Source organism: Onychostoma macrolepis, chromosome 12, assembly GCF_012432095.1.
Source record: "Onychostoma macrolepis isolate SWU-2019 chromosome 12, ASM1243209v1, whole genome shotgun sequence".
NCBI classification, from domain to species: domain Eukaryota; kingdom Metazoa; phylum Chordata; class Actinopteri; order Cypriniformes; family Cyprinidae; genus Onychostoma; species Onychostoma macrolepis.
The window spans coordinates 20853298-20867368 of NC_081166.1; the positions used below are offsets into that span (position 1 = coordinate 20853298).

Sequence of the window (14071 nt, forward strand, 5' to 3'; positions counted from 1 at the left end):
AACCTTTACAATTAATCCAGAACGTGGCAGCAAGATTAATTTTTAATGAGCCAAAAAGAATGTAAAAGAGAATGAAGAACGTCACACCTCTCTCTATTCTAATTCTATTCTTTAAAAAAAAAAAAAAAAAAAAACTAACACTAGCTTTTCTAATCTTTTTGTATTCTGTTTTCTTTTTATTTATTATACAATTAACAAAAGCAAAAAAGGCCTCTAACACTAGCTTGCTCTATTCTTTTTCTATTCTATGCTTTCTTTTTATTTATTATATAATTTTAAAAACAGCCCACAGCATTAAAACAAAAGAACACTTATTGATAATTCCAACGCAGGAAGGAGATCGTCAAATTTGGGGCAAGTAATCAAGATTAATGGCCAAAGAGATGCACCGTGTGACCAGCACATGTAGATCTGTGATAGAAATCACAAGCTTCTTTAGATTGACTTTTCCCCCACACATAGAAGACAAAGAACCAGACTGAAATTCCTTTGTCCAAAGAACATGTCTTTTGGTCTCCATAGAACTACACAGAGACTTTCTTTTTCATATGCACCTAAAATCATCCTAAAAGGACATTTCTATGCATAACCCCAAATTATGTATGTAACCAACACATTGGACTATCATGTTTTAAGCACATACACTCATTGCCAAAAATATCGGTACCCTTGGTAAATATGATCAAAGGCGGCTGTGAAAATTAATCTGTATTGTTGATCCTTTTGATTTTTTATTAAACAAATTAACAAAAATCTAACCTTTCATTGGATAATAAGAATTTAAAATTGAGGGAAATATCATTTTTAAATAAATGTTTTTCTCTAATACACATTGGACACAATTAACGGCACCCTTTTATTCAATACTTTTTGAAACCTCCATTTGCCAGTTTAACAGCTCTAAATTTTCTCCTATGATGCCTGATGAGGTTAGAAAACACCTGACAAGAGATCAGATACCATTCCTTCATCCAGAATCACTCCAGACCCTTTAGATTCCCAGCTCCATGTTGGTGCTTCTTCTCTTCAGTTCACCCCACTCATTTTCTATAGGGTTCAGGTCAGAGGACTGGAATGGCCATAGCAGAAGCTTGGTTTCGTGCTCAGTGACCCATTTTTGTGTTGTTTTTGAGGTTTGTGTTTGGATTATTGTACGGTTGGAAGATCCAAACATGGCCCATTATAAGATTTCTAACAGAGTCAGCCACTTATTGATTTTTTATCTGTTGGTATTTGATAGAATCCATGATGCCATGTGTCTAAACAAGATGTCCAGGACCTCCAGCAGAAATATAGGCCCACAACATCAAAAATACAGCAGTATATTTCATTGTACACATGGGGTACTTTTTAATCCCTATGTTCACCAAATCCATCTTGAGTGTTTGCTGCTAAAAAGCTAATTTTTTAGTTTCATCTGACCATAGAAGCCAGTCCCATTTGAAGTTCCAGTCGTGTCTGATAACTGAATATGCTGGAGTTTGTTTTCGGATGAGCGAGGAGAATTTTTCTTGAAACCCTCCCAAACAACATGTGGTGATGTAGGTGCTGTTTTACAATTTTTTTTTTTAAAGGTTTTTTGACCCCGAGACTCTATTTTTCTGCAATTCTCCAGCTGTGGTCCTTGGAGAGTCTTTAGCCACTCAAACTCTCCTTATCACCATGCATTAGGACGATATAGACACACGTCCTCTTCCAGGCAGTTTCGTAACATTTTATTTTGATTGGAAATTCTTAATAATTGTCCTGATGGTGGAAATGGGAATTTTCACTGCTCTAGCTCTTTTCTTAAAACCACTTCACTAATTTGTGAGGCTCAATTATCTTTTGCTGCATATCAGAAACATATTCTTTGGTTTTTCTCATTGTGATGGATGATTAAGGGAATTTGGGCTTTGTTTTCCCTCCTATTTATATTTCTGTGAAACAGGAAGCCATGGCTGGATAATTTCATGTTCATAATCACCCTGGAGTGCTCAAAATTGTGAATATGAATGGGAATATACTTCAGAGATATTTTACTCATAAGAATTTCTAGGGGTGCCAATAATTGTGTCCAATGTGTATTCCAGAAAAACATTTATTTCATATTGATATTTCCCCCATTTTAAATTCTTATTATCCAATGAAAGGTTAGATTTTTGTGAATTTTTAAAATAAAAGATCAAAAGGATCAACAATACAGATAATTTTCACAGCCTTCTTTGATCATATTTACCAAGGGTGCCGATATTTTTGGCAATGAGTGTATTATGTATGTCTTTTTAATAACTATTGAATGACTTTAAGGGTTATTCGTGTTTGGTATGTATGAGTTTGACAATTCTAGCTTGAAACATTTCTTCCAATTGATTCGTCAAATGTATCATAATCTGGTTATAGAAATCACATCCAAAAGTATACTTTGCAAGAGTGTGTAAAATTCGGACCATGTGACTGATAACATGCTGATTTATGATGGAAGGAACACCCTAGCTAAGATAATAGCCTATCTAATTGGTCAAGACACCAGATGGGATGTGTCCAGAAGCCGAGTTTAAAAACTCAGGACACCATCAAATTTTCTCTCTGCTCTTCTTTCTCTCTCTTCTTCTTTTTGCCACCACGTTTTGACGCTGCTTTTTAGCGCTCTTTGAGCATGCTCTGGCCTACAGGCCAGTTGCTACTTAACACCACGATGAAAAGAAAAAACCACCTAGTCTCGTTACATCCTTTCTTTCTTTTATTTTAGTTTCTTTTCCATTGCGAGTTTCGTGTTCTCAGTTTAAGTTTTGCCCCCACGCCTTGTCTCCGAATTCAACTCGAGCCTGTGACCGCCTCAAAACTTCAACCAGACCAACTCCACATCTCCAGCCAATGCCCAAGACATCACTTCATCGACTACTGAACTTCCAGCCAATCGGAAACTTGGGAAACCCCCTTTGTGCAAAGACGGCGACAGAAGGGAATCCCACCACAAAGGCAACGCAAGTACAAACTTCCAGGCTGAACTGGTGCATTTAATTTAAATTTTAGCCTCATTGAAAACCTCAAGGTTAAATAAGTGATTGATGGTTGTTCAGGTCTATGCAATAGCCCATATTGCTGTAAACTTGGGATGTCACATTTTCATTCTCTTAAACTCATCCTGTCCTCACTTTCTCCCTTTCTGTAACGTGTGAATGTATGAATGCATGTGTTCATGTGTTAGATTAGTTTATGTCTTAGGGTTATATAAATAAAGTCTTATTTATATTGAAAAGAGAAGTATCTTGTGTTTTGTGCTTACAAGTTAATATCTTAATCTGCCGATCTTGTTACTGTGCTTATTAATATTGTTTTCACTATATTTTGGATTTTAATATCCAGTGCAGAGTTGATGTTGTACGGCTCGTTCAGTGAATCGCCAGCCGACTCAGTGATCAAACAGTGATTCTGTTCAAATTACCTATAAAATCATAAATGATTCCCTTTGAGCTAAATTAAATTATTTAAATATTACCCTACAATGGTGTCGGATGGGTTTGAGTGTGTCAATCCTGCTTTCCCATCTAGTATTGCTAAGGGGCTTAACCGTCAGGCCACTCTCACCGACGTGCTGTTTTAACACCTGCCAGCGAGAAGTGGAAGCGGAGAAAAAGTTGTACACCTCTTGTATCACTGTAAAGAATTCCACTGCCTGCAGGCAGCACGATGCTGCATCATTCACTACTAGGTTAAGAGAGTGAGAACTGCACGGGACATAGAACGCTCTTGGATTTTTATCCTGCACTCTCTTTTGGAGACCACTGTGTTTCCCACGCATATTTGACCCGTTGTATTCTCGACCTCTCATATACATTATATAAATCCCTAGCTCACCCAGTTTTTCAAGCATCTGTCATGCCAGCACCAGTGGAATCCGTTAATTGCATGGATTCTAAGAAATCATCCTTAACCGTCACACTACTTTCCAGCGCTTTCACGAAGCGCTCAATAACTGTCATCTGTTCTGTTCTGCTCACGTCAGGTGTGCAGTCTAAAATTATTGAAAAGTATTTGGCTGATTTGAGCATTTTGAGAATTTCCTGCTGAATCTGAGATGCAAGCAAACCTATGATTTCATTCTGTATCTCTTTGCCCAAATAGTGAACATGAGTCTCCTTAGATTGTATCCTTCTGATGTGCTCTGCCATCACAGTGTCAGACTGACCAACTGTCTCTACAAGTTTCAAGAAATTTCCATTGTTATGTTCATATAGCTTATCTGTGCTGCCGCGGAATGCCATGTTTTGCATCACCATTACTCTCACAATGCTTACCAATCGTTCCAACACCTGCTGCCAGTGTAATGTTTTGCTTAATATTTTACACTGGTTTTGTGCATCAATTGTATTTTGAGTGGCCAACCTTGTGTCCAGGGCCCAGTTGCATGAAAGTCCTTAAGTAATTTGATTTAGGGTTATCCCTGAGGGGAAAAAATTCCCTGAGGTAAGGGATATCTTTAAGAGCGTTGCAACAAACGTCTTAACTGTCACCCTTACCTAAGTGTTTATATTAAGCGTTTCACGGTAGTTCCTGGCAACATACGGCAGGGCGCCGCGGTTGCTATAGTTAGTACATCTGACAATAAACAGAACATAACAAAATACAAACCTAACCAACTAAAACATGAAAAAATAAACGAGCGCTGCCCGTTTCTGCGCTGTTTTGTGTACAGTCGTTACTGAGGAAACCACTTTGTTTCTAAAGTGAAAGCGCCTCCTGCTGAACAATGACGGAAATGTTAATAAATTTGAAAATTAACCCATGTTTTGATGCTGCAAACACGCAGTGTTGTGAATGTGAACAGGTGGATCGACAAGATAACTGTTTAGATTTTTATAATGCATTAAGGCATACATTACATTTATATTGTTATGTAATTAATGTAATGTTAATTATCGGACCTAAAAACCCCACATGTAATAACCTAGAACACCTATCTAACACTTGACGGCTGCTCTGTCAATTCTTCTTCATCAGTTAGGAACCTAGGTGTGCTGTTTGATAGCAATCTTTCATTTGAAAGCCATGCTTCTAGCATTGGTAAAACTGTGTTTTTCCATCTCAAAAACATATCTAAATTGCGACCTATGCTCTTAACGTCAAATGCAGAAATGCTAATTCATGCATTTATGACCTCAAGGTTAGACTATTGTAATGCTTTATTGGGTGGTTGTTCTGCACGCTTGATCAACAAACTGAAGTTGGTGTCCTTACTAGAACCAGGAAGTATGACCATATTAGCCCGGTTCTGTCAACGTCCTCATCACTTTTTCTTACACAACACTGCACTGGCTCCCTATCAAACATCGGATAGATTTTAAAATCTTGTTAATTACTTATAAAGCCCTGAATGACTTAGCTCCTCAGTACTTGAGCGAGCTCTTATCACATTATAGTCCTCCACGTCTGCTGCGTTCTCAAAACTCTGGCCATTTGATAATACCTAGAATATCAAAATCGACTGCGGGCGGCAGATCCTTTTCCTATTTAGCACCCAAACTCTGGAACAATCTACCTAACACTGTTCGGGAGGCAGACACACTCTGTCAGTTTAAATCTAGATTAAAGACACATCTCTTTAACCTGGCTTACACATAGCACACTAATACGCTTCTATTATTCAAATCCGTTAAAGGATTGTTAGGCACACGATGTACTCATTAAATTGTAAGAAGAATGGCATCTATGCTAATATTTGTCTGTTTCTTTCTTATTCTGTTTCTCAGCCCGTATCCAATCAGATGGTGGATCAGCACTAAGAGATGATGTCTACAGCCCTGATCGTCAGCGGAGAGCAGGACACCTAGATGAGCCCCAGAGACATATCCCCAGTGAAGGGGATAACTAAAAATATAACAAAATAACTAAAAATATAATAAAATATCTAACTACATAATACTATTATTGTTAGAAATTGCAACAATATAAAAATATAAATATAATACATTTATACATTTAAAATTTTAATTTAAACATAATAATATACAAATATTAAAAATGAATAAATACATAGTATTATATATATAGTATTATATATATATATATATATATATATATATATATATATATATATATATATATATATACACACACACACACACACACACAACAGACATATATTAAATGAATTAATCTATAAATTTAAATTAAATTAATAACGAATATATATTATGAAAATAGACTGATGAACAATAAATGCATTAAACTATACATTGCAATTATAGCAAATGAATAAATCATATAAATGAAAAACTTCAAATAATGAATAAAACACAAATATAACAAATACATTAAATTATAAATTATAAATTAAAATGCTCCATCGGGACAAGACCACGGGAATCAGATAAGCCCTTTACACAATCTGACATGGCTGCGGTTGGAATTGAACTGTGGCTTTCGTCTGGCCAGAGGAGAACTGGCCCCCTGACTGAGCCTGGTTTCTCCCAAGGTTTTTTCCTCCATTCTGTCACAGAGGGAGTTTTAGTTCCTTGCCGCTGTCGCCTCTGGCTTGCTCAGTTGTCGATTTGATTGCACAGATACTATTTAAACTAAACTGAGCTATATAAAACTATATAAATAAAGGTGACTTCACTTGACCATGCTGGAGAGATTTTTCCAGTCTTTGACACTGTCTTTAGCCAGAGCAGACTTTCTCTCGCTTTCACTAAAAGGTTTACAACAAAAGCTAAATGTAGCATCCTTGCTAATTGAATAAACGAGCCATGGTCTGTCCAGTTTCTCCCCGTTAGCTAATGTGCGACTGTAATGTGCATCTGAAAATCTCCTGTTCCCACTATCTTTTAGAAAAATTATTACTTTGGTCTGATGTGGCCCTCTCTGTACCAAAGTGTCTTTAAGTCCAGGCTTTATTACTGCTGGCCAGTTTCCGGGATCATGACCTATTTCTTCACCTGACTGTAATATTTCTCCCTGCTGCAGTTCCGCCTGTCCCTCGTCAGATGAGCTAGTGCCATGCTAACAACGTCCACACCCTCGCTGTCATTAGCATGGTCGCTGCTGATGTTGCTGTGGTCTTGACTTCCAGAGGAGATGAATTTTAAAAATGAGCCTCTTTGTTTCTCTAGTGCTTGCTCTTTTAAAAGTCGTCGTCTTTTGTATTCATGGCCTGATAATTTTATTTGTTTTGACATTTTTGGATATTCATTAAGGTATTTTGCACGTAGACTAATTGATGCCGCTCGAAGTGGGGTGGGGGTAGGGCAGGGCAGCAGGGCAGGGGAGGTCGGGGCGGGAGTGGCACCACTACTAGAAAGAATGATGGGAGATTTCATTTTGATTTAGAAAAACTAATGGCGTGGAAACTTCTTGTTGATATTAATATAATTCCAAAGTAAAAAAAAAAGAAAAAAAAAGAAAAAAGTCAAGTCTCTCCCTCTCTCGCCGCCCTAGGCTCCTACATAGTTCGCCTATATGTACGCGCCAGCCCTGTCCGCCATTCATACATAACGTTACAGAGGCTAACGGAACATGCAGGATTCATATTTAAACCGTCTTTTTGTGTTTTAATATTCACATACACTAGTTCATATCGCGATTCGAATTAAGTGACCGACCTTCTCTTTTATTCATCCAAAAATTTACGAATTCCGTGGCATTCCACGCTATAGAGTAAATTTCGTTTTTATGAATGGACTCCGCCATCTTGTCCTCGTTTTCGCGGAAACCACATGACCCTAGAAATGTAAGCACACTTCAGAACATTTCGGTTTGCACTGTGTGTTGTGTTTTAAAGAGTTGCAGGGGTGACATCATGTCACAGGGTCTCTCTCTCTCTCTCTCTCTTTCGTATGCGCCCAAATGCGTTCTCAGGAACCGATATTTGGTACCGAATGATTTAATGTGAATCGGTACTCGGTAGTACCGACTCAATTCGGTCTGTACCCTTAAAAATACAGAGTTCGGGACCCAACCCTAGTGATGAGTGACTTTTTTCTAGAAAAAGAGCAGGAGAAACACCAAGTGTCTCAGAGCCAGCAAAAGCTATGAAAAAAGTGTTTATCTCACAGAGTAAGATGCAGCCAGCAAAAGTGACATGCATGGTTCGTTTATCCACACCAGAACTACCTACTGTAGCCAAAGCACAAACACATTTAGCTTTTTCCAAGGCCCATATTTACAAAATATAGACTTCTGGGAATCCATACTCTGGTCCCATGAGACCAAGTCAATCATTTCGGATCTAACAGCATCCAAAATGTTATCGTGTTGCTAGAGGAGGAGTATAGAGAGAAGTGCCTGGTTCCCACAGTAACATTCAGTGGTAGTAAAGCTCTTATATAGGGATGAATGAGTGCTGATACTGCGAGGAAGTTGTGCTTTATCAACGCTGTCATCAATTCACACACCTCTGTGTGATGTAATACAAAAACCTGAAACAGAAGATGCTACCCTCTCCTCATTCCCTGCATTGTTGGGCATTTTTTCAACATGACAATGAAGATATTCATTCTCAAGGTGAAAATCCTAGTGGACATGTATTTCACATGTATTTCACTCAATCTTAACACTCTTGAGCACCTGTGGGGGATTCTGTTGAGCTGAGCAAGGGCATTTAAGGAGGTCGTCCTTAAATGCTTAATTATTGTCATGAAAATAATGTCACAATACAAAAAAAAAAAAAAAAACTCAACATGGTCAAATATGAGCTGCACACATTCTTGATAAGCTTTGTGAGATTCATCCACTAATATCCCATATGTTAGCTTCTATAATATTAGAGTGATTATGGAGCAAAGACAAAAAAGCACATGTACTCACATCCACAATGGCATCACTCAGGTGGCGCTGCTGACGGAAGAGGATGTTGGTCGCTCCAGCAACAAAACCTCGAACACTTATATCTGACAGCAGGTGGTGCTGTTGGAGTGCCATGTATGGCATGCACAGGTAACCCTGGAAACGGGACAAAGGGCAATGAAGTCAAAAGGTCAAACAAATCAAACAGTTAGCCCTGGCTGGTAGAAGCTCACATTCTTGAGTAAAAAACATCTTTCAGCATTCTCATTCTTGTTGACACCTTTTCAGTTAACTTTGCTATTCTGTGTGTCTCCTTACATTTTGATGTCATGAAGGGTTTTTCTTGTGTTTTCAGTTTATTGAATTAAATTTTTATGATCGACTAATTTACTGTGTAACTAATAAACTGATTGTTGTTCTTATTACATTGCATCAATAGTTTAAATCAATGTATTTGTATTTAGGACTGCAAATTTTGGAAAGTTTCTGGAATTTTACTGGAAATAATTCTGCCCCTTTGCAACCCTATTTGTATTCAATAATATTATCACATCATTTTGGACAGTCAAATCAATAAAGAAGCAGGCTTGAATAAATGCTAACTATGATACCAGCAAATCATAATTTTTGTCAGGGTCATGTCTTAACCCTTATGCTATTGTTTATTTATGCATGTAAACTGCAGTTACCTAATTTGCTGTGAGATTAAATTGCATGTTCAGTTTTTCTGATGCTTTGCTCAGAGACTAAATAATGTAGAAGACCTACATGCATTTGAAGTGAATTAAATTTGGAATTGTATGCGTCACAAATCCGGTCTACAGTGGGGCAAAAAAGTATTTAGTCAGTCACCAATTGTGCAAGTTCTCCCACTTAAAAAGATGAGAGAGGCCTGTAATTTTCAGCATAGGTATACCTCAACTATGAGAGACAAAATGAGAAAAAAAAAAAAATCCAGAAAATCACATTGTAGGATTTTTAAAGAATTAATTGGTAAATTCCTCTGTAAAATAAGTATTTGGTCACCTACAAACAAGCAAGATTTCTGGCTCTCACAGACCTGTAACTTCTTCTTTAAGAGGCTCCTCTGTCCTCCACTCGTTACCTGTATTAATGGCATCTGTTTGAACTTGTTATCAGTATAAAAGACACCTGTCCACAACCTCAAACAGTCCAACTCCAAACTCCACCATGGCCAAGACCAAAGACCTGTCAAAGGACACCAGAAACAAAATCGTAGACCTGCACCAGGCTGGGAAGACTGAATCTGCAATAGGTAAGCAGCTTGGTGTGAAGAAATGAACTGTGGGAGCAATTATTAGAAAATGGAAGACATACAAGACCACTGATAATCTCCCTCGATCTGGGGCTCCACGCAAGATCTCACCCCGTGGGGTCAAAATGATCACAAGAACTGTGAGCAAAAATCCCAGAACCACACGGGGGGACCTAGTGAATGACCTGCAGAGAGCTGGGACCAAAGTAACAAAGGCCTCAAATCCTGCAGCGCCAGACGTGTCCACCTGTTTAAGCCAGTACATGTCCGGGCCCGTCTGAAGTTTGCTAGAGAGCATTTGGATGATCCAGAAGAGGATTGGGAGAATGTCACATGGTCAGATGAAACCAAAATATAACTTTTTGGTAAAAACTCAACTTGTCGTGTTTGGAGGAGAAAGAATGCTGAGTTGCATCCAAAGAACACCATACCTACTGTGAAGCATGGGGGTGGAAACATCATGCTTTGGGGCTGTTTTTCTGCAAAGTGACCAGGACGACTGATCCGTGTAAACGAAAGAATGAATGGGGCCATGTATCGTGAGATTTTGAGTGAAAACCTCCTTCCATCAGCAAGGGCATTGAAGATGAAACGTGGCTGGGTCTTTCAGCATGACAATGATCCCAAACACACCGCCCGGGCAACGAAGGAGTGGCTTCGTAAGAAGCATTTCAAGGTCCTGGAGTGGCCTAGCCAGTCTCCAGATCTCAACCCCATCGAAAATCTTTGGAGGGAGTTGAAAGTTCGTGTTGCCCAGCGACAGCCCCAAAACATTACTGCTCTAGAGGAGATCTGCATGGAGGAATGGGCCAAAATACCAGCAACAGTGTGTGAAAACTTTGTGAAGACTTACAGAAAACGTTTGACCTCTGTCATTGCCAACAAAGGGTATATAACAAAGTATTGAGATTAAATTTTGTTATTGACCAAATACTTATTTTCCACCATAATTTGCTAATAAATTCTTTAAAAATCCTACAATGTGATTTTCTGGATTTGTTTTTCTCATTTTGTCTCTCATAGTTGAGGTATACCTATGATGAAAATTACAGGCCTCTCTCATCTTTTTAAGTGGGAGAACTTGCACAATTGGTGGCTGACTAAATACTTTTTTGCCCCACTGTATGAACTTCCGTTCACTCACCACCAGAGGTCACTCGTTCACCACATTGACTCTTTGCACTACGCTAACTGTTGCAATTCACCACAGACTACAATTCCCATCACCCATTGCACTGACGACACACACACAGCTGATTGCACTAATCACACTCTCATCTGATCCTACGCACACACTGAATTCACTGATTACACACCTTACTTAAGCTATGGACTTCCTCAGTATTATCGCCGAGTATTGTATAGCATTTATCACAGTCTTTGCTGATATCTACTCTACAGAGCCTACTTAGTTGTCTTAGCCTTGCGTTGCCCCTCTCCTCTTGTTTTGATTCCTGTCCGTGTTTCCTGGATTAACCCTTTGCCTTGCCCTGTTGGATACTGTTCGCCGATCGAAGACCCACGCTTGCCCTCGGATTACTCTTTGTCTTGCCTGTGTTGTACCTATTTGCCATTGTTCGACCCTGCTTGTATTTCTGACCATGTCTTTGAATAAAACCCTGCAAATGGATCCGCTCGCCTCTTGTCTTGTCGGCTCCGTAACAGTATGTACACGTGCCTTATGCCAGGGCTATTCATTAGTACTATGAGTAGGATGTCTGTAGGAACTATAATACAATTGTATTATTTAGTTATGTTTTCGGTTACACTTTATTTTGATAGTACATTTTAGACATTCTACTAACTATAAGTAACTTTGTAACTACATGTCAACTAATTCTCAATAATTTGCAACTACATATCTACTAACTCTCAGAGTAGACTTAGGGTAAGTTTAGGGTTAGTAGAATAAGTTGACATATACTTGCAAAATTTCTCGTAGTCAGTGTGTTGTATGTTGTGAACCCATCAAAATAAAGTGTTAGAAGTTTTTAAGCAGACAGTCTACTAATACTCTAATGACTGCTAGCTGACATGTAGTTGCAAAGTTACTTACTGTTAGTAGAATGTCTAAAGTGGACTATCAAACTAAAGTGTTCCAAGCCAGAAGGGGGTGTTGATACAAGCAAAACAGTCATTGACCAAAAGGTGTTTCTGGCAGCAGTGTTGGAATGTTACACTTATGGGACTTGCAATGCCCTCTCCTATGTCTTTTATTTTTTCCCCCAGCATCCCCATAAAGTATACTAAGGGGACTTAAAAACAAATTGTTTTACCAGTACAAATTGTGTTTTTACCAGTTCATGCGAGGATTGATTCTGCATAGCCATGTGGCCCAAATTTCTACAGTCATTTTCCCCATTGTTTTAAAATGTACAGAGCATCGTCTATCTCTCAGATAGACAACATATTTTATAACCTAATGGAAAAAATTACATTTCTGAAACCTTGACAAATGACAAATTGTAATTGGCAGTTTGATGCCTAATATAATATAATTAATATAATATAATATAATATAATATAATATAATATAATATAATATAATATAATATAATATAATATAATATAATATATTTTTAAAAAATCAAGTACCATTTTTTTAATTGCCTCAATTTTTTATCAACTGTCTAGACCCTGATAATTACTTGCAAAACTGTGGCTATATTTTATATTGCTTCTTTGTTGTGAAAGATAACATGCATTTTATTTTCTAGTCTGTACTCAGGGAGGTCCTTGTGATATCTTGTATGCTAATTAGATTTAAGTAAAAAGCTGTGTCCCATAGATAGAACTTTGGGTTATGGTTCTTTGAAGGCAGAAATGCAAACATTGCTGCTGAGGAACTGTGCTACACTACTAACTTCAATAAATTCTTCTTGCAACAAGAACAGTGGTCAAGTTTACTTATTTTATGTATTTTTATATTTGTGAGAAATCGATTGCATTGGCCACCCAAACGACTACCCAGCCAAATATAGAAATAACTAAAAGCAATTTTTCATACTGTGGTATTTCTATGACATATAGTATATATAGTTCTAACACATCTATTCAAATATTATAATAAAACTTAACTTGAATAAGTGTAGTTTTGCCATAAAGAGTATGGTGGATGCGGATTATGTTTTGTGTGCACACCTTTGTAAAGATAGCAAGTGGTAGTCCATACTGGTCCTCTTGCAACCCAGATACCAGGCCCGAGGTCAACATTCCCTGTCCTGTGGCCGACTGTGGTTGTACTGTTATTGGCAAGCCTGAATCTGTGTCAAACATATTTGAATGAGTTATGTCTACTTTCCCTTCCATCTCATCCATCACATGAGGCTCCAGCGTCTCCCATTCGCATTGCGAGTCCAGCAAGCTTCCTGCATGATGCTGAAGGTAGTGTGTGTCCAGAGAGGTGTTACAAGGCTTCGACTGATCCGGCTGGTCACTGACATCATACCTGCCCTCAAGCTCTTTTGATATGTCTGTATTATCTGTACCAGACATAGGGAGTGACTCTTCGTCTGCAGATACGACTTCTGGTGAACTAAAGTCATCTGATAAGCTCCTCCGGGGCTGATAGTGAGAGGAATCTTCGAGTCCGTGCTCTATTATACCTACAAAATAAATACTGTAAATACTTTACAAAACTTGAGAATAATATTATATAAAAAAATCCTTCTCAACAAACTACTCTCACCTTGCCAGATATTTTGTCACCATAAAATTTGCTCCACTTGCAAATTGCAGAACTGGCAAATTAGGAACAAGATTTTGTTCATAATGTTCCATTTAGTGGCAGGCTTTTTTAAAATTATTATATAGAAGTGTAATGTCTTGATGGGCTGGAACCATCTTTCACAAAATAAAAGTTACTTTTGGGAATAGACCAGTCAGAAACTCAATTAACAAGACCGACAGAACAGTGCAATGGTTGGGTGATTTTTTGTGAGCTGCTTGAGCATAATTTAGTCTGTTGCAATAGAATAATAAATACTGGGGAAAACAGACTTGCTCACGCTATTATTGATCTGGATATTT

The 14071-nt window shown here is 38.0% G+C and overlaps 1 protein-coding gene across 5 annotated transcripts in view; it reads right to left on the reverse strand.

Annotated features, from left to right (window-relative positions):
- The window catches only part of avl9 (AVL9 homolog (S. cerevisiase)), a 120070-nt gene that overhangs the window by 32360 nt on the left and 73639 nt on the right, over nt 1-14071 (reverse strand). For all 5 annotated transcript variants that reach the window (XR_009273665.1, XR_009273664.1, XM_058793454.1 and 2 more), the window contains exons 11-12: nt 13184-13647; nt 8788-8922 (exon numbers count right to left, since the gene is read on the reverse strand). Coding sequence is in view for 3 of the 5 variants with exons in the window: in XM_058793454.1 (XP_058649437.1) it covers nt 8788-8922; nt 13184-13647 (599 nt within the window). In the remaining 2 variants the exon portion in view is untranslated. The remainder of the gene's footprint in view (nt 1-8787; nt 8923-13183; nt 13648-14071) is intronic.